The 21,645-nt window shown below is 44.4% G+C and overlaps 2 protein-coding genes across 2 annotated transcripts; both read left to right on the forward strand.

Annotated features, from left to right (window-relative positions):
- Positions 1-50: 50 nt before the first annotated feature.
- Positions 51-8,664, forward strand: YIPF6 (Yip1 domain family member 6). Its single transcript, XM_080989989.1, has 7 exons — positions 51-162; positions 1,450-1,578; positions 2,538-2,616; positions 3,182-3,224; positions 4,076-4,201; positions 5,832-5,989; positions 6,968-8,664. The coding sequence occupies exons 1-7, from the start codon at positions 106-108 to the stop codon at positions 7,081-7,083; spliced, it is 708 nt and encodes a 235-aa protein (XP_080846115.1). The 5' UTR covers positions 51-105; the 3' UTR covers positions 7,084-8,664.
- A 2,459-nt stretch (positions 8,665-11,123) lies between these two features.
- Positions 11,124-19,574, forward strand: LOC308467989 (uncharacterized protein). The gene is made up of 2 exons (XM_080989840.1): positions 11,124-11,248; positions 16,099-19,574. Exons 1-2 carry the CDS (start codon positions 11,242-11,244, stop codon positions 17,919-17,921), a joined length of 1,830 nt encoding a protein of 609 aa, XP_080845966.1. The 5' UTR covers positions 11,124-11,241; the 3' UTR covers positions 17,922-19,574.
- The last annotated feature ends 2,071 nt before the right edge of the window (positions 19,575-21,645 follow it).

The raw sequence follows: 21,645 nt of genomic DNA on the forward strand, positions 1-21,645 counted from the left end.
CTATGACAACAGAGGCGCCTGAACGATGGCGCGGTATGATGACGCACACGCGGTAGGGGGCGTGGTTGCTGGCCACGTCGTCGCTCCATAGTAGCTGGGTCCAAGATGGCGGCAGCCGAGGAAGCGGCAGCGATGCGGGCTGATGGAGGCACAAAGCCGCTGGTGGGTCGGGAGGAGAGGCGAAGGGAGGGGAGGGGAGGGGAACCAGCTGAAGAAGGCCGCGGGGAGGGCGTGAGACCCCCTCAGGCGCAGGGCTGACCGACGGAACTCCCTGCCACAAGATGGGATGACGTCAGAAGCAGGGCGCTCCTGGTCCCCAAAACTTCCTGCCCTACTAAAATGCTTGTGACCCCACTCTCCTCCCCTGATAGCGCTCTCGGAGGGAGGGAGAAGACCAAGGGCAGCCGAACCTCCATGTCCCAGGCAGTCTACCTCTGAGCACCAGCCAAATACTCGGGAAGGGCAGCTCCGGGCTCCACCCTCCTCCTTCGTTGGTTCCCATGAAGGCTGGGACCTTCGAGCTGACCCAACAAGGCTGTTGTGTTTTTACGTTTAAATTGAAAAGAGGCGAGTGGGGGCTGATAACTGCAGCCTCCCTCTCTCTGTGGTTGCAATCTGCATTGCCCTCAGCATTATCTATTATTATTGCTGCAAATCATTACTAGCCTTTCAGTCATATGTAGGTCACAAAAATTGAAATGAGCTTAATATTGAAACGCAATATTAAAAATAGTTTAAAAAAACTTTAAGAAACAGGCCCCCAGATTTTGTTGAATCTATATTTGTCAGTGAATATTATTGTTGTTATTATTTATTAACTTTCTATACTGCCCATCAAAGGTTCACAGGGCTCTTTACAATATAAAAACACAAAAATACATAACATAGTAACAAAGAAAAACAATAACCCCCACAGTTATTATTTATTAAATTTCTATGAGAGCTGCAATAGCGTAAAATAGGATGCTCCTAATTAGAAGATGCATATATCTGGTAGGCAAATGCTGGAATCCTAACAGCACCTTGTTCTGCAGGTGTCCAGCCTGTTGGTGCATTGCAGGAAGTTGGACTAGATAGTCCTTGTGGGTACCTAGAATTCTAAAATTCTGTTATTCATTGGAGGTTTTTAAGCAGAGGTTTGATGGTCACCTGTCAAGTAGATGTGCAGGGAGTTGGACTCGATGACCCTAAGGGTCCTTTTCCAGCTCTACAGTTCAGTTATTCAATGTAGAGCTTTAGTCTGACCTAAAAAAGCAATCATAACCATACATTGTATGTTTTGTTTTCCCCAAGAAAGCTACCCCTCCCCGCTTTTGCATGCTTAAACTTCAAGTGTTATATCATTTGTTTCAGTCCATTAAAATTGTAAACTGGCTTGGGTGCCTTGCAGAAAGGTGGTTCATAAAAGCTAATAATAACAATAATTAAAAGTGTGTTGAAAATATGCAGTTTGCAGGCCTTGCAGATGTGTCAATATCGGAAGATATTCCAGTAGAAGGAGAAATCACAGTTCCTGTGGGATCTCGTTCCCCAGACGAAGACAACTCCACCCTGGATGAGCCGGTTAAGGACACAATTGTAAGTGGCTGAGGGGTAGAAATTTAAAAGAATATCTTAAAATGGTATTCTCTGAGTTTCCAAAGTGCTTGCAATTTATGCAGGTAAATTTCGGGGATTGGCTAAACCATATCACCTCTTCAACCGAAGATGTGTTTTACAGTAATTAATAATGTGGAAATTTAAGTGGCTCTGGCACACTGCTCACTTGATGGGTGTGTAATAAGTAGATTGTGCCATAGGGCACAACCCGAGAGTAAGCTTAGTTTGACCCTGTTGCAGGGACCCTGTCAAAAGTCATGAAAATAAAAAACATGCATCACAGTTCAATCTTATTGTCTGTAACACAATATCTTAATGTTAACATGGCATGCCATCTGTCAAGGGGTGGGTTCTACTCAGTGGTAGAACCTTGTGTGCAGATGGTCCCGGGTTCAACCCCCAATGGCATGTCCAGATAGGGCCGGGATAGGTCCCTGCCTGGAGCCCTGGAGAGCTGTTGCTGCCAGCTGAGTCTGACTCAGTATAAGGCAGCCCCCTACATTCCTATGAAGACATCTAGGAGTCTTGCTGCTTGTTCCAGGCTGAGCGGGTGGGAGTGGTTTGCGTGTCACAGTATACCTGTCATTTTTGCTGTTATACATTGACATAGCAGGGAGGCCTGGATCAGGCCCATTGCTGGTAGCTGGAGTGCCTCAGGAGCCAGTGAATCCTTGGTCAGCCCAGCTCTACCACCCAAATGCCCTGTTTTGTGGGTCTGCACCAGCAACCACTGATGGTAGCTTCTGCTCACCATGCATTCAGCTCAGTGGAAGCACTCTGTTGATAGAACCTGGCAGAGAGGCACCTGGGCCATGCTCTGACACCATCCAGCCTGTCAGTTTGTGGGGCGGGGTAGGGGGTTAGCATTGCTCTAATAGCATCCTTTGCCCGAAAATTTGTACAGCCCAGTAATACAGCCCATTCCTCAAACTTTTCAGATGCGGGACCTGAAAGCAGTTGGGAAGAAATTCGTCCATGTCATGTATCCCAAAAAGAGCAGTGCCCTCCTGAGAGACTGTACGTGCCAGATTCATTTCAAAGCTTTGAAACCTGTGAAAATAAATCCACCTTTTTCTCTTACTAACCTGTCTAAAATTCAGCATTTCTTTCAAGCAAGGGAGTAACACGAGGAATTCAGGGGTGTGGTGGGGAGGGAAGAGAAGTTTTAGGTGAAATATTTGGTGGGTTAAATTCTCCATTTGAAACTTAATGTAGTGATACAGGGATTTGAGCTGAAATTTGTGCCTAAACAACTCAGGCCCCAAATACCCCAAAGGCCACCTTCTTCCCTACAGACCTTTGGGTGCTGAGGGTGCCCAAGGGGTAGCCGTCTGCCTTCAGAGGAAACAGACCCATTTAATTTCCGTGATTGCAAGTCATTTAAACTCTTCTTAATATACTTTTCTAATGTTGTAACATGCCCTAGGGCCTTAGGACGAAGCATGGGGAATAAATAAACAATTTGATGCCCTACAGTCAAGAGTGACTGGGGAGGCAGAGAGTGGCTGGAGGAAAAGGAAGTCATGCTTTTCCTTAGCACCACACCCCTTCATTGATTTTCTTTCTCTTTCTTTTATTCCAGGGGATTTATGGGGTCCTCTAGTCCTGTGTGTTTTACTTGCCCTGTAAGTACCAACATTCCTCCCTTCCCCTTCGCTGCTTTGGGATTTGTTGGGGGAAACAGCCAAATGCAGTGCTGAAGCTACAATAATAAACCAAAGTAATGTAGAATATGAATAAAACAATGCCACACTAATATTTTTTTAAGCCAGCATTTTTAAAGATTATGATTCTCAGGATCCTCACATAGGGCCTAATCTGGGTTTGGCAGTTGCTGCAACAGGCTATGGGCTGCACAAGGGCTTCTCCTTTTTGGCAGAGGGTAAACTTTATTTTTTATTTATTACATTTATATCCTAATTTTCCTCCCATGGAGCTCAAGATGGTGTACAGGGTTCTGGTCCTCCCTGCCCTTTTGTCCTCACAGCAACCCTGTTAGGCTGAGAGTGCAAGGTCACACCCAATGAGCTACATGGCCAAATGGGAAGATTTGAACCATGGTCTCTCCTAGGTCCTAGCTTGACACTGAAACCATTATGCTACATTGGCTCAACTGCCACAATCCGTCGACTCGGCACCAATGTGGCTGTGAATTCTGTTGATATAGAGGGCAGTGAAGAAGTAACTGCATGCCATCCAGACTTCTTATTTAACTTAATTACAGCACATTGCCCTTTTCTCCAAGGAGTTTGTGGTGGCATACATGATTCTTCCCCTCCTTATTTAATCCCAGCAACGACCCTGTGTGGTAGGTCAGGCTGAGTGACTGGCTTGGTGGGCTTCACAGCTGAGTGGGGATTTGAACCCTGGTCTCTCGCAGTTCCTAGTCTGACACTCCTAAACCAGCGCACCAGTTCTCCAGATTTGCCCGCTGTTTGTTGCTGATCTAATTCCCTTGTTTCCCCTGCTTTCCCAGAATGCTTCAGGGAGGAGCAGCAAATAGCACGGAAGACAGAGGTCCCCAGTTTGCAGAGGTCTTCGTCATCATTTGGTTTGGAGCCGTTGTCATCACACTGAATTCCAAGCTGCTTGGAGGGACCATGTGAGTGTGTGGTGGGCGGGTGCTGTAACCATGTTCTCTGGGGGCAAGGGTCTGGGGAGATGGGAGAGAGGCAGCCCTCCTTGCAAAGCTGTTCCCCACATCTTCCTTTTTTGCTTGAGTAACGACGAAGAGTCCCTTTGAAAAACAAGAAATCCCTGAGATTGTAGGCAGCCCAGTCAACCCTGATGCCAAGCCACATTCATTTCCAATATCCGAAGAGGGCAGTGCAGAACTAGTTTGTAAAACTATTTTATTATATATTTGTTGTCTGCAGCTAAATTGACTATCACTCAGGGATGCAGAAATCACGCTGGACTTTGCCATTCCCATTTGGTTTCAGAAGGTCCCAATTTCAGAAAAGTTTGCACATGATACGTATTTCAAGAGGCACCACCTAGCCAAATAAAGTCATATTTGGTCCCCACCAAAATTTACTTTATTTGGTACTAGTGCTCTCTGTTCATGCTAGAACAATAACCTTTTATAGTCTGACCTTAGATTGCAAACTGCTTTGAGGTTTTTCTTTAACAATGCAGCGGTGTATAAATTTTATGAGATAAAAATAAAATAACTGAACCTCTTCACGTTCTGGTGTTCTATCCAACCATGTACAATGGCTCTCTTAATAGCATGCCACTAACTGACTCCTTGTTTTGTTTTGTTGTTAAATATGTTGATTATTTAATAAATCTTTTTTAATATTGTAAAAAAATAAAATCCATTGAGGCCTCTGCCAAAGATGCAGGCTGCCATCTTAGGCTGCACCATGTGCATTCTCATTTGAGAACAAACTCTGTTGAGTCTCCCTTTCTGCTGGATATTTGTACGTTCTGGAGAAAAGGAAATCTTTTTCAGCTGTAAGAGGCAGAACTATGCTTCAGTGTCCCATGGACTCAAATGTCAGTGTCCAGATTTGTATGTAAATGCTTATTATTTCATAAAATTTATACACTGCTTAATTGTAAAAACAAACCTCAAAGCAGGTTACAAAGAGACTGAAACAATCAAATTATTGGTGAAAACAGTTTAAAAGAACTACAGGCAAAGGTTACGTTGCAGGTTATCGCATGCATTGGCAGAGCGTGCCTAAACCCACCCCATTACGCCCCCTTTTCCTGCCACTTCTGGGTTTGTGGTGATACGTGTGTGCACAGTCACATGTTCTTTGAATGTGCGCAAAATGGGAGTAGACTGTATTTAAAACATTTTTTAAAATAATCAATAAACTAAAAACAGATTAAAACATACATACATCAATATTCTACATGCCTGAGTAGGCTTGTCTAAACACAAATGTTTCTAGCAGGTGCTGAAAAGAGCAGGGAAGGCATGAGCTTGACATCAATAGGCAGGGAATTCCAAAGTAGAGCTGCTGCCCTGCCACTTAGTCATATGTGCTTCTCGAGCCACATAACCACAAAGCCCTTAAGGTGAGATGGCATAAGCTTTGTTGTGAAGCTTCTGGCCGTTCATGAGGGGTAATTTATGCTCCCCAATATGCTTCTGGACTGCTGTCTGGAGACCAGAATCCAGAAGCTGACCATCTGTGCTCCAGAAGTGAGTGCAATACACCTGCCCTTTCTCTTCCCCCCACCCACCCAGAATTTAATGCTGTTTCTTCCTTCCCAAGATCTTTTTTTCAGAGCCTCTGTGTCCTGGGTTACTGCATCCTCCCCTTGACGGTGGCTCTCCTGGTCTGCAGGCTTGTCCTGCTAGCAAGCTCTGATACTCCTGGCTTCATTGTGCGTCTCTTAGTCGTGGTGGCCATGTTTGCCTGGTCGACGCTAGGTATGTTTGAGAAGGAAGTGCAGTCTGGAACCTGTCTGCAAAAACCCCCATGAGCTCAGCAGGGTTGCGTCCTCCAATTCATATCTTTGATTTGTCCAGCACTGTCAGTAAGTAGCTAGGAGAGAGCTGCTTAAAAACATTACAGAAGAAGCGGAGCTCGTCTGTGTGGCAATGATGCCCACCCCCCACATTTTCTTCAGGGTTAGCATTTCGTTCAGCTGGTAGCATGTTTGACTCTGGCATTCTGCGGTCTAATGCATGGAGAAAGCAAATAGAGAAAAGTTTTTCTCCCTCATAACACTCATGGACATCCAGTGAAGCTGAATGTTGGGAGATTCAGGACAGAGAAAAGGAAGTCCTTCCATCTCAGAGTTCAGAGTTAAACTATGGAACTCACTCCCACAAAAGGCAGTGATGGCCACCAACCTAGATACCTTTATAAGAGGATTCGACAAATTCATGGATGAGGAGAAGGCTATTGACTAGTCATGGTTACTAGCCATGATGGCTATGCTTTACCTCCACAGTCAGAGGCAGCAACGCTTCTGAACACCAGTTGCTGGAAACCACGGGGGGGAGAGTTGCTCTTGTACTCAGATACTGCTTGAGGGTCTCCACAGGCATCTGGATGGCCACTCTGCAAACAGGATGCTGAACTAGATGAGACCCTGGCCTGATCCAGCAGACTCTTATGTTTTTAAGATGCAATCTAAAATTTTAGGTTGGTGTCCAGTGTTCCCGTTCCATTAATGCAAGGGACATGTGACAGTGGAACGCAACTTTCCTGTTCCCTCTGCTCCCCATTGCACACCTTCACATAAGCTCTGGAGGGTTGGGAGGTGTCCTCCTGGGAAGATTTTGGGGTGCATGTGGGACACAGAATAAATTTAGGTGTTGCTGGGGCTGCTTTGGATACAACCACAATTTTCTGCTTTTTCAACTGTTAGTGTATATTCTAAATATTCCTTCTCTTTTCAGCATCCACTGCTTTCCTGGCAGACAGCCAGCCCCCAAATCGCAAAGCCCTGGCAGTCTACCCCATCTTCCTTTTCTATTTCGTCATCAGCTGGATGATCCTCACCTTTGCCCCATAGTGACACAAAATCAGTGGAGAGACCCCAAAGCTGAATGAAGGTGGCTTCTGTCTCTGTTAAGCCTCTCAGTTGCTGGCTTTCCCCAACGTTGCCCTCTAATTTATCTACCTGTATTTATGCTGTGTGTTGGACAAAGGCAGGACTGGTCTCCAGGAGTGTGCTGAAGGTCCCTTTTGTGTTTCTGATTCCTCTGAGAATGCAACTGATGTCTGTCTGCTTACTCCTCCTCTTGTAAATACCCACGAAAGGGCATTGTTGCCCTTTTTGAAGAATGCTGCTGATGCATAAGAAAGTAGAAATCCTGTCTCGATCCATCAAAGCTGTTGATAAAGGCAGATAGCAAAAGATACCCATCCTTAACCAGCTTATCAGAACACTTGGCGCTTTGTCTTCTGTACATCAGGACATTTTCAAATGCTTGTTATCTGTTGATGGGAGAATGCTAGGAGAGTGTTCCATTGAAGTTAAGCAAAGTGATGCAATAGTTTATGCCAACCATGACACACCTTGTTGCCTCCAGAGACTATAGGACTACACCTCCCATCATCCCCTACCAGCACAAGCATGCTCACCGGGGCTGATGGATATTGTAGTCCAGCAACATCTGGAGGATGTTAGTTTAGCAAAGGCTTGTTTGTTTGGTCTTAGCACGTCCATGATAGATTTGCCCCTGCCGCCCCTAATTCTTTGTGGAGGTGTGATGCAAGCCTAGTGGTTCCTTCCGTACAGGGAATTATCTCTCTTGAAATGCAAATATATTTTGAAGTGACTTCTGAAAAGAATGCTTGAATTATGCTATCTAGAGGTTACATTGTGTTGGGAGTACCATGTGTTACTTGCAATTTATTGGGCAGATTATACTTTTTCTAACTGCAAAAGAAAACCCACTATTGACCTTCCAGCAGAACTCAAGTTAACTGTTACCAATCTTGTGGACAAGGGACAGAAAAAATAAGCAAATAATATCAGTATGCTTTTCCCTTTCTTTCTTTCTTTCTCTCTCTCTCTCTCTCTCTCTCTCTCTCTCTCCCTCCCTCTCTCTCTCTCTCTCTCTCTCTCTCTCTCTCTGTGTGTGTGGTGGCTAACAAGTCAGAAATTGACAGGGGAAAGCTGCCCAGTCTTATGTCCCAAGTGATCCAAGTGGTGTTAAATACCTTTTAATATGTCAGGACTTCAGCATTCAGAACACAGCCTGTGGGAGACTGGTTTCTTCTTCTTTTTCTTCTTCTTCTTCTTCTTCTTCTTCACCTTTCCCCTTGGTTGAGAAGTAGGGATGTGGGGCAAGCAGTTCCCACATCCTATCTCCATTTAGAGCAGTTTTTATTTTATTTTTTGTCATTTGCCTTAATAAACCTGAGAAATGTTATCCAAAAACACTAAATATATGATCCATGTTTTCCTCTGCTTGCTGTCTTGTCATTTGCTGGAGGCAGGAAAAGAAATCTCTACCCATCTTAATTGTAACTCCAGTCTTGTGTATAGCTCACTGCTGGTGTGTGTGTGTGCGCACGCTTCAGTTGGGGAGCAAAAGTGTAAATTGTTTTAATTTCAAACTTTTATAAATAAAAATGCTGAAAGAGGTGTTTGGAATCTATTCTGTGTCCCAAAGTCTGCCGAGTAAAAACAAAACAAAAACTGATTTCATTTTCAAATGTAGATCTTTGTACCAACACTCCCAAATCAGGGGCAAGGTTCTGTCTTTTAAGGACCATGATTCCTAGAACAAGCAACATGACTGAGGTGTACTGAAATATACTCGAGAGTCGAGAGTGGATTTCATGCTCTTTATTCAGCTCATAGTGGTGAGGAGGAATGGAAGTTCCCCCACGATATCTGCTTTATATACATTATTTACACAATGGGCTGCACATGATTGGCTAATTCCGGGATTCTCCTGTAGGCCAATCAGGTTATGGATTCACTTCCACCTGGAGCTGGATTGGGTGGCTCCTGTGGACCAATCATACAGCTGCATTGTTCTAGGACCAATCAGACTGCTGCATTTTGGATCCTATTGTTCTAGGACAAATCAGACTGCTGCATTTTGGATCCTAGTCAACTCAGTACATAACATGTACAAAGTGTTTTTCAGACAGAATGAAGATATTTCAGTTGTGGGGCATGTTGGAGGAGGAACATGGTGAATTGAATGTCTTTTGTTGGTGGGCTGCCAGTGGAGATCATTACATGGTGAATGATGACAGCCAGACATAAGTCTTGGCGATTGAATTTACTCTGGAAAAAAGAGTGAATGGGAGGTTCTGAAAAAGCCATTTTCTGTCTCAAGAGGCCGAAAAGCTGTCAGCTCTTGGGAATTTTGATGGGGGTTAAGTGATTTGCGAGCTGAGGAATCAGCACCTTGGACCCAAAGCCGTGTAAGAGCCCTAATGGGCATGGGATCTACAAAAGTCTCCCTTAATTATTTCTGAGCCTTATGATTTATAACAAAAAGATATGGAACTGCTGGTGGAAATTTACATTTGATGCTTTAACTGCTTTCTGCCTTCAAGAAGAAAGGAAGGGAAGGCAGAAGAAAAAAGCCTACTTTAATGGTTTGAGTCAAGGAAGTTTTAAATGAACATGCAAGTTCTGTGTGCTAAGAATTTTTATTTTCTTACTGGAATTTCAAAAAGAATACACAAAAGAATATGCAATATATTTTTGAATCAAATACAAAAAACTAATCCAAATAAAAACTCAAAAAAGAAAGATGAGAGAGCTTTTCATTCTTCGTTTGTCAGCTATATATAAAAAAATTGTTGGAAGCATCCACTCCAAGATAACACCCCAAATTCCACTTTCTATAAACCAATATTTTCTTCAATTATCAAACCCATGTAAGTTCACTTTCTTTTTTTACACAAAGTCTATAAGAAGTTTCCAGTCTAGTAAATGTAGACAATTATTTTTCTTTGAGCAAACACATGAATTCCACCATCTCAGCTAAGTCCAGTAATTTCAACAACCATTCCTCCACTGTAGGTAATGATGAATCGTTCCATCTTTGTGCATATGAAAGTCTTACCACTGTGATCGTTTATTGAAATAAAGATCCATAGTCTCTTTCTAATTGTTTATCTACCGTAAGTCCCAGCAGGAAAATTGCCCTTCAAAATCCTCCATATCAGTGTAGGTATTTTTATTCAATAGTTTTTAGCTTTTTTACATGTCCACCAAGATTCAATTAACTGTCTTTTAGGCAGGAATTCACGTTAATCATGAGTGAAATCCTGTAAAGAAAAAAAAAAACTGACAGAAAGGGGGCCATGAGGCAGAGGCTTGTTGAGGCTGCTCAAGAAAGCTTCCCTGCGTGTCAGCTGAGCAGCCTCAACAAAACAACACTGAGGAGACCCACCCCTGATCCCAAAGAGGATGTCCTCTTTGGAAAATGGAAAGGGTCTCCTCATGAGCCAGGAGTGCTCTCCAGGGTGCTCCCCACATTTGAGTGAAGATTATCTTGTAATCTTGCCCCAGCTCATGCAGCAGACTGAAAAAAGTAGAGGCTGAAAAAGTGGCCTTTCCAGAGGCTATCTAGTGAATCTGTGTTAGGACATTTGAACTCGGCACCTTGCAAATCACAGCACAGCTGGATTCTTGTAATGGGAATCCTCTCCTTGCAACACAGAAACCAAAAGATAACCTGGAATAACAACTACACAGCTACATAAAGCTGGATCCGACTGTACCTAGCGCCTGTGGAGTTGGCACTTAATATATGCCACATGGTGGTCTTCCCTTCAGACAAAACGCAAAGGAGAATTCACACAACTGTGCATACAAATTCTCAGTCCCATTCCCCAATGCCGTCTTAAATCAGGCTGAAGACAAAGGACTTCCCAAGGAGCCTGCAAAGAAGAATGGCCTAGTGCGTAGGGTAGTCTGATCACACTTCACCCTAAGCTCCGGCCCACTCTTCAGTCTTCTGCAATGTCATCATCTTCCACCACCCAATTCTGATTCTAAGATTCTCCTGGCCCCTTCTTCAGCATCTGCAGGGTTACCATAGAGATGGCAACAAACTTTTTTCTTGTTTTTGCATCATCATAATTCCGTTGTCTACTCCTTACCGGACGCTTCCTTGGTAAGCACTGGTGAGACAAGCCTAATGACCCACAATCCAGTTTCACCCCTGTATAAAGGGAACGTCCTCTTGTCATCATGGCAGGTAGGAAATTGGGTTATCTAGGAGCTTAGAAGGGACCCTCCATTGTCCCAGGGGGCTAGAGAGAATCTGAGAAGCAAGCAGTGAGATTGAGGGTTTGCATCTAGGGAACAGGTGAAGTCTTTGGGCAACTTATACCTGCATACATGGAAACTGGGATAGACAAGAGAAAAGAGGTTTTGGTTCAAAAGCTGAAGGGCACAATCTACCCAAATTAGTCACAGCTAAATCCTAGGGTAGAGACGCGGGTGGCACTGTGGGTTAAACCACAGAGCCTAGGACTTGCCGATCAGAAGGTCGGCGGTTCGAATCCCCACGATGGGGTGAGCTCCTGTTGCTCGGTCCCTGCTCCTGCACACCTAGCAGTTCGAAAGCACATCAAAAATGCAAGTAGATAAACAGGTACAGCTCTGGCAGGAAGGTAAACGGCATTTCCGTGCACTGCTCTGGTTCTCCAGAAGCGACTTAGTCATGCTGGCCACATGATCTGGAAGCTGTACGCCGTCTCCCTCGGCCAATAAAGCGAGATGAGCACCGCAACCCCTGACGCGATCACTACTGGACCTAATGGTCAGGGGTCCCTTTACTAAGTCCTAGGGACACCTAACAGTGCTGAGGTTAGCCATCCCTAAGGCATATTCCATGGATTTTGGTGGGCAATAGATGTTCCCACTAGGTCAGAAGTACTTTCAAACATGTGGGTTTATTTCATTTTGTACAACAGCCAATGTGCATTTGTAGAACAGGCAAAAAGAAGAAGAGGAGTGTGATACAGGTTCCCACCACTCTCAGGGGCCACTACCAGCTACTATGGCACTCACTGATCCAATAGCCCAACTGCCCATTGCTTTGCATCCTCTTTTGCATCATAACATTCTCTGGCGGCGTAGAATCTTGGGGCTTATACTGTGGAGATGGTGGCATGCCAGTTCACATAACCACAGTTTCCATGGGTGCCCCTCTTTCGGTTGCTGACTTGATTTGAGCCCTCAGTGTATGTTTCTTGGGACCAGTTTGCCTCCCATCTCAACTTGGACCATCTGTGCCCACTCAGCCACTTCAATCTTTGGAATTAACATTCTTATGGGTGCCACATAATCGCCATTCTGTCTTCGTAGCAGCTTCATCTTTTAGTGTTGCACTACCTACACTTTGGAATGCACCTTGAGCCGGTGTGATTGTAGTGGTTAGAAGAGTGGGCTAGGACCTGGGAGAGACCAGGGTTCAAATCCTTGCTGAGCCATGAAGCTGATCTTGAACCAGCAAAAACGCTACCAAAAGGAGTTTGCTGCTGCAATTCTTACTACAGTGGCACCTCAGGTTACATACGCTTCAGGTTACATACGCTTCAGGTTACATACTCCACTAACCCAGAAATAGTGCTTCAGGTTAAGAACTTTGCTTCAGGTTGAGAACAGAAATCGTGCTCCGGCGGCGCGGCAGCAACAGGAGGCCCCATTAGCTAAAGTGGTGCTTCAGGTTAAGAACAGTTTCAGTTAAGTATGGACCTCCGGAACAAATTAAGTACTTAACCCGAGGTACCACTGTATAACCAATTATCTTCACGTGTCGCAAAGCCAAGCTGTAGAACTGGACTTAAGTGATCAGGTTTTAACTTAGCCACTCTTGCTTGGAAGTAAGACCCTCTTGAATTCAGCAGGCTTACTTCTGAAGAAACATCCATAGTATCAGGCTGCACAAAGCAATGGATGAGGAACAAATGCTTCTGCTCTAGATAAAGGAGGAGATTGCAGGATTCATTCTGCTGCTACTTGGAGAAAATAGTTTCATTTTCAGCTGAGCTGCCTCCCTTTTTTTGTCTGATCTGCCTCCCATTTCTCTCAGTCCCGCCTTTCTCTTGATAAAGTTGCAAGGGGAGAGAAATGGCACATAAACAATTGCCAGTTTGCATGTGATGCTCTTCCCAACCTCTTTTTTCATTTCCTGCCTCGAACCATAATGAGCAGACACCATGATGAGCAAAGGAACGGAGAGGCATCTCCCCACTTTTTTAGGTAAACAGGGAAAAGTATAGGGAATAGCGCAGGGTTAGCCTGACCCTTTAGCAAAGTGGGATTGGTACTTTTCCAGCAGGGTGGTGGTGGGAGATGAATACATTTTGCAAACGCTGCAAAAAGGAAGTTTGCTGCTGCAGTTCTTTTTATAACCAATCTTCTTCACATGTAGCAAAAATAAGCTTATAAATTAAGGATGCTGCACCCCGATTATGCTTACCTGGGAGAAAGTGCCACTGAACTCGGCTGTGCTTGCAACTATAGACTTGCTTCTGTAGGGCTTGCTTCTGAGTAAACATGCATACGATAAGACTGCAAAAAGCAATGGATTCATTTAAACCCAGGGCAGTGTCTGTGTGCATATATACTTCTCCCTTTGTGTAACATAGTGTTTATAGTGATATAGATGTATATATGAATGATGGGGTATGGGGGGGGAGGGGGAGGGAGAGGGAGAGAGATGCAAAACTGCTCTGAAGGCCAGATCACCTGTTTTGCTACTTCTTTAGAAGAATAGACATGTATTCATTATTTCCAGAGAGGACATACAGAATCTTAAAGGTTTCCATATATCTTTCTACTAGTAGCCTGTGTAGAAGGGATCTAAAACTGGGGTGGCTGTTACATCTATAGATGAGGTTGCCATTCTTTTTAGTAGCCTATATTCTAGCAAAGTTGTCAGCCATTATTTGTATACAGTAACAAGTGGATGAAAGTAAAAGTGGTAAGATTATGAAGCTGCTGTTGGGAATCTTAAAAAAAAAAAAAGATGCAGCAACAAACTGTTGTTCGAGGTCTTTATAAATGACTTGGATGAAGGAATTGAGGGGATGCTCATCTAATTTGTAGATGACACCAGACTGGGTGTCATCACCAAACTAATGCCACAGAAGGCAGAATTGGGATTCAAGATGACGTTAACAGATTGGAAAACTGGACCGAAACAAACAGAATGATTCCAAGAGGGACAAATGTAAGGTTCTACAATTAGGCAGGGATAACCAGATGCACAAATATACAACATGGGGGACACCTAGCTTACCCATGTGAAAAGGATCTAGGGGTCTTTAGTAGGCCACAAGTTTAATATGAGTCAACAGTGTGATGCAGTAGCAAAAAATAAAAATAAATAAATGCTAAGGCTATTCTAGGCTGCATCAAGAGAAATATAGTGTCCAGATCAAGGGAAGTCATATTACCACTCTATTCTGCTTTGGTGAGAACCCTCCTAAATTGTGTGCAATTCTGGGTGCCACAATCTAAGAAGGATATTGACAAGCTGGAAGGTGTGCAGAGGAAGGCAACCAAGATGATCAAGGGTCTGGAAGATATGTAGCCCCTGACCAGAAATTAATCAATATCAGTCTGTTGGCCACCACCAGGGTGCATAGAATCCATTTCCTTTGTCCTGTTGTTCATTTCTGTACAATATGGTTCAAAAGAATATTATCCGCTGAAAGTTTTAACTTTTTCTGCACACATAGTTATACAGTCCAGCACTTTCTTCCAAAACTAGTAAGTACAGGGCACATAATGCCACTATACAAATCTGTTGTGTGTGACCCCATTTGGAATACTGTGCAATTGCTCTGGTCACCTCAGCTCAGAAAAGAGTTGGAAAAGGTTTGGAAATGATTGAGGGGGTGGAGTGACTCCCCTATGAGGCAAAGTTTCTGCATTTGGGACTTTTTCGTTTAGAGAAAAGATAAAGAAAAAGTGACATGATCAAAGTTTCTGAAATGATGCACGGCATGGGGAAAGTGAACACAGAGAAGTTTTCATCACTCTTTCATAACACTCGTGGACATCCGATGAATGTGGGAAGATTCAGTACAGATAAAAGAAAGGGTTTATTCATGCAGTGCATTGTTAAAACTGTAGAACTTGCTCCCACAGGAGGCAGTGATGGCCACCAACTTGGATGGCTCTAAAAGAGGATTATATGGGGTTATAAAGGAAAATACCTTTGATGAAACCTGGTCTCCCTTTTTTCATACATAAGGGGAAAGCTCTTTCAGCAGCCTCACAAACCTGTCTGTGGAGAACCTATATGGACTGCCAATGCTGAGTACCTGAGGGCCCCGGTCCTGCCACTCTCCAACTGGCCCAGGGCAGCACCTGACAGGCCTCATAAGGACTACTGCCGTGCTGCCGTGGCTGCTGCCCAGCAAGGACTGGGGTATTTTGAGGGAAGTTTTGTTGGGAGTTTTTGCTGTTGTTACTGATATTAACTGATATTACTTATACAGTGGTACCTCGGGTTAAGTACTTAATTCATTCCAGAGGTCCGTTCTTAACCTGAAACTGTTCTTAACCTGAAGCACCACTTTAGCTAATGGGGCCTCCTGCTGCTGCCGCGCCGCCAGAGCACAATTTCTGTTCTCATCCTGAAGCAAAGTTCTTAACCCGAGGTACTATTTCTGGGTTAGCGGAGTCTGTAACCTGAAGCGTATGTAACCTGAAGCGTATGTAACCTGAGGTACCTACCACTGTATTAATTTTTGTATCTTTATTTTTATGTGGAAATTGTTCAGTTTGGTTATGTAGTTTGTATTGGTGACTTATTGTATTTTATTATTTGCTGGAAGCTGCCCAGAGTGACTGGGGAAACCCAGCCAGATGGGCGGGGTATAAATAACAAATATTTGTTTATTTGTTTATTTATTAAGACCATGTAAGATGACACCATGGGCTTGGTGCTATGTTATTTTCTTTGCTGTGACTGTATTGCATAATAAATATTTTTTAAAAAATGGAAAAAGAGGATTAGACAAAGTCATAGAAGAGGAGATGGCTATTTATATCTTCTAATGTATCTTCCTTTTGTCTTTCTTTCAGTGGTAGCCACTCAGACACATGAGGGGGACCAATCACATCACCCTCAGTTGGCAGCTGAAGGAAGCCACCTTGGGGGTTTGTTCCATCTGCCGGACGATCTCTTCTGTGACTGCCCTGAGATCAATAACCTGGTTGCATCCTTTGAGCCGCTCTTTCCAGAATGTCTTTCCACACCTCTGGGTTCCAATGAGGCAAGTGAGGAAACATCCAGGGAGGCCCCAGGAAGCGACCAGGTGTTAGCCACAGCAACTGTAAGGCAGGAGGCAAGACCTAAATGTGACACTGCCAGTAAAAACCAACAGCAGAGTGAGGGGCAAATCAAAGATGATAGCAAGGTTCCTAGTGTTACAGGAGCCAAGAGAATGTGTGTGGATACATTGGCAGGCCAGCCCTCAAGTCATTTCCCCAGGATCTCTGCAGAGCCAGAACTGAGGAAAGAGGGATTTGGAAAGAGCCGGAACACCGATCCAAAGTCTGTGGTGTCAAAGGCGCCAGACTCTACATTTTCTAACATAAAGGGGAAGAGGAAGGCCATTTTGACTGAAGACAAACTGGTGGGAAATTTCCCCAGAACAAGTCTAGAGTTGGAGGCGTGCGGCTCTTCCCAGCGTCTTCAAGAAGGGCTGAGCGCCAAGTGCTCTCGAGGAAGCCATCCCAGCCAGAAAAGCCAGGAAGAGAAATGCAAGGAGGAGAGAAAGATGCCTTGCCAAAACTTTCTGAGAAAGGGGAAGGCAAAAACCATTGGGCTCCAGCAGGAAGCTTTAAGAATGGGTGAGGACATGCTGAACAGCAGCAAATCCAAGACAGCAAACAATGATTCCAAGCCGGGGGGAAATCTTGGAGAAACTAAGAGTAGAGAGAAGGCCCAAGCTAAAGGGAACCTGGCTGGGGTAAAGGGAGAAAAGAATGAGGTGCCCTCAAAGGCGGTCCCCAGAACCAACCTGGCTTTGCAGATGATAAAGTCTGTGCAAGTCTTCCATCCCCTGGGCAAGAAGAAGCACATAATCTCCATGCCTGCTAAAAAGTCTGTGCAAGTCTTCCATCCCCTGGGCAAGAAGAAGAACATAATCTCCATGCCTGCTAAAAACATCTCTCCACTAAATTCTGCCAACAGCAGTTTTGCAAAGACAGAGGCCACGTTGGAAAGACCTATGCTGAAGACATCACATAAGCTCAGGCTGGCCCCCCTGGCTCCGCTAAGGCTAGTGTCCACCGCCTTGCCAAAGCCCCTGCCAAAGCTGGCAGCCACTCCATTGCCAGAGTCACCACCAGCACCCTCCCCCCTGTCAAAGTCACCTCCAGCACCTGCCCCACTGACAAGGCAGCAGGCAGATTTGTCACCTGCAAAACCTCCAACCTCTGTGTGGAATCGGCTGGGGGCATCCACTTCCTCTGAAGGAGCGCCATCATCTCCTGGGGTTTGCCAAGCTAGGGAGTGGGTAGTGCAGTCCAGTGTCCCCGCAGAAGGACCTGATCCCCCGATCCAGCTAGCCACCCCAGCTGAAAACCCTTGGTGGCTCTGCAATGTCTACCCACTTGCAATGAAGCTAGTGAAGCCTGCGCTACCTGGGCAATCTGTGTCTTCACCACAGGAAGATCCAAAGCTTATCACACAGAGGAGGACCGCAGGAAGCCCAGAAGAGTCACTACCAGTAATGGAAGAGCAGCAATGTGCTGAGGAGGTGAGGGAGAGAAAAGCTGAGGGAACCTCCAGCCCCAGGGAAGGACTTTTGTATATGGGAAAAGAGGAGGAAGATGATCTTTTAGACATTTGCAAAATTATTGTGCCCAGTTTTAACATGTGCTATCCTGAGAGCTCTTAGAAATGCTTTGGTGATCTATCATATGCTTGGACAACAACTAAGATGTGGACAGGAACTGAATGTTATCCAGATTTTTGGACCCAACGGGCACATGAACAGATTAAAAGAGACTTCCATTAATGTTGGGTGGAAGGACGAGGTAAGGGATGTTGCAAATTAACATCCTCAGGGAGAAAAACCTCAAAAAAGTCTTGGGGGGGTAGTAGCAGCTGCAGCAGCAGTTCCCAAGATCTGACCATCTCACTCCAAAGGGGAAGAAGACATAAAAGATACACCAACCTGAAAGTTTCCCAATTTGTGGCCTATCCCTTTCAGCCAATGCTGCATCATGACTGACATCTTATAAGGCTAGCTACCCATGAGGCTGCCATTGTTCTCCAATTACGAGAGACTAATTTACAAGTGTGAGAAAGCACAGTTAAGGTGGCAAGAAACCAGTGATTTCTTTTGCAGAATGTCTCATCCTAGTAACCTCTTCTCATTCCTGTTGTTCCTTCACCATTGCTCTGCACTTTTCTGGAACAGAATAGGTGCCCCACCCCCTGGTGTCCAACAGGGGTACTCATTGTTAGGTACTCATTGTTAGGGGTATCATTCCTGATCCTCTGCAAGGGACAAAGTTGTGTTGATGGTCTTCTTTACAGTCATCTGCTCGAATTTTGCAGGTACGAAGTGGAAGGAAAAGTGCCGTCAATCATTAACAAAACTGTTGGAATCACACTTCTGTTTACAGCAGCTGATGCCTTACAGTAAACCTCCCTAGGTCTAAATGAACTCACAAACAGTTCCTAAACAAACAAGGGTCAAGGCAGCCCTCAGGTGATGAAAGCCAGCTCCCCTTTTGCTTCTGAAAGTGCATTGCAATAAATAAACAAATCAGTAGATAGGACACTGAAACATCCAGGGTTTGGGGTGCAGCGGAGAGGTCAGAATCCCCAAAATTTAGATAGGAGGTGGTTATTTTGGCCCAAGGCTATCTATTTGAGGTGCTGGTCCTTAGTGACAAAGTGTAATCTCTCCTTACTATGTTCCATCTCCTCCCTAACAGCCAACAACAAGGGTTTATGAAAAACAAACTAGAAAAAGTAGACGTACTCAGGAAGGGGGAGGTTATTATGGGCTGTAATATGAAGTGCCAGGTGCCAAAGTGGAGTGGAAATGGCGGGGAAGGTGCCACTAAACAATGTTCCTGCAACTCCTGCTGGCCAAGCTAGTGAGGCTTAATTGACCTCTGGAGATCATGCAAGCAAAGTGTCTGTGTTTACTTGTTTTACTGAGATGCATTAATGCATATTGTTGTATCGATTATATGCAAGTCACACAGCATCTTAATTATGGAGTCCATAATCTGGAAAATAACTGAATCAGATCATGCTCCAGTTAGGGATTGCTCAACCCCCAACTTCTAAGTATTCCTTGGTTGCTTTCCAAAGTTGGTTTGAGCGCTCTCTTTATTACACACACACGGGGGGCGGGGGGGGGCACTGCTAGAGGAACAAGTTTTCTGCTTAAGATTTATAGGTTAAGGTTTTTCTATTGTAAATATTCTTATTTTTTATTAAAGTAATTCAACCCCCTCACCCTCCTCTTCTTTGTGGAACTAATGGAACTCCACAGTCATCAATAAATGACTTCCAGTTTTGCTCACAACTATCTTGCCTCTATGTTTTATCCTTTGTCCTTTCAAATTTTGTCCTGGGACAATTTTACCGTTAAAACAAAATTCTGGCATTTGTCAGACAACGGGATGCAAAATGTCATTCAGCTGATGCAACGCCAGGGACATCCCAAGGATACAGAAAGACAGTTGCATCAGCATCTGGACTTTGAAAGGTCAAGTCACCCTCTTCTCAGGGGCAGTTGTGTCATGGATCCCTGACATGTGCCAGGATGTCCAGCCCTGGGGAAGGGTGGGGGGAACCAAATGAAGCTTTTCTGTTATTTTTCAACTTATTTGCTCACCCACCTATCCACAGCATTAGCAAAACTGCCTTTGCTGCTCTAAGGTACTAGTATACTGGTAGCATAGAGATTCACTGTCTTGACACACTGTCTGCTTTCCTAGCTTGGTTATTTTCTGCTAGGGATTTATTTTGTAAAATTCATACACCACTCCATTGCAAAAAAACACACCAAAAAAACCTTCAAAGCAGATTACAAAAAGAATAAAACAACGAAATTATCAGTAAAAATAGTTAAAAGCAACTATTTAAAACATTCAGAAAATAATTAAAATAAATGATAAGCTAAAAATTGGATCATAACACTTGTCAACATTCTACATTCTGTCAACATTCTGGGCAGGATTGCCTAAACAGAAATGGAAAGTGGACAGTGGAGGTGTCTGCCTGATGACAATAGGCAGGGAGTTCAAAAGTTGTAGGTGCTGCTGTGTGAAACTATCAGTTTTTTACAAGTGCATATTGAGTATTATGTGTCACTCATAAAAGTGTATTGCTAGAGGAATCTTCCTGTGTAGAAGCCGTGCCTGTCCATTGCATATATCAATAGCTAGCAGGTAATGACTGTGGTGCAGCCCCCAGTGGCTCCCCAGTGGCCCCTGTCTCCTCATGTGCCACGGAGAGGCTAGACCACTGGCCTCATGCCCCCGTGGAGTGTACAGAGCTGGACCCGCAGAACCTCTCCACCCAGGCTGACATCCTGGCCACCATAAGAGAAGAGAATCACCGTGGGGAAGGGGCTGCTCAGGCAGGGAGCAGCAGTGGGCTGGAGCTGAACCCCACAACTCCTGAATGTCCTGCCTGCTCAGAAACAGAGGCTTGACTCTCTCCTGAATCTTTTTCATCCTTCCAAAACCTTACAGTTGAAAGCAGGGAGCAGCAGGTTAGTCACCCAACTTTCTCTGCTCTTGAGCAAAAAACTATAGAAGGGAAAATAAGGGGCTGCCCTTTTTTTTAATTATTATTCTGGCTGTTTTGATGTGCAGATTTCTATAGGCCACTTGACTGTAAAAAACCGAAATTGTTTACGAAAAGAATAAAAGAGAGATTACTGGTAAATACAGTTTAAAAAAGGGACGCGGGTGGCACTATGGGTTAAACTACAGAGCCTAGGGCTTGCCGATCAGAAGGTTGGCGGTTTGAATCCCCGCGACGGGGTGAGCTCCCGTTGTTGGGTCCCTGCTCCTGCCAACCTAGCAGTTTGAAAGCACGTCAAAGTGCAAGTAGATAAACAGGTACCGCTCCGGCAGGATGGTAAATGGCGTTTCCGTGCGCTGCTCTGGTTTGCCAGAAGCGGCTTAGTCATGCTGGCCACATGACCCAGAAGCTGTATGCCAGCTCCCTCGGCCAATAAAGCGAGATGAGCACCGCAACCCCAGAGTTGACTGGACCTAATGGTCAGGGGTCCCTTTACCTTTACCATTATAGATCTGAAATTGTTGTTTATGGTGAACATTTTTCAATTTTCTAAATTTCTATTTTTAACTTCTCTTTCTTCTTTTCTTCTTTTTTTCTTCTTCTTTTATAGATGTATAAATAATTCTGCTCATGTGTATATGTATGAAATTTGTTTCTTTATTTCTTTTCTTATTTGATATTCTTTTTTTGTATTCAATAAAAATGTAATAATAATAATAAAGTAATAAAGAACCAAGCTAGCTTATCCTTCCATTGAGTGCACGGTAAACCACGCCCCTCGGGAAGCTCAATCAGCATAGCGGCTTGGGCAACAGCCAATGGGAGAGCGGCTTCTCTTATCTCGC

Source organism: Podarcis pityusensis (genome assembly GCF_964106645.2).
Source record: "Podarcis pityusensis genome assembly, chromosome: Z".
NCBI lineage: Eukaryota > Metazoa > Chordata > Lepidosauria > Squamata > Lacertidae > Podarcis > Podarcis pityusensis.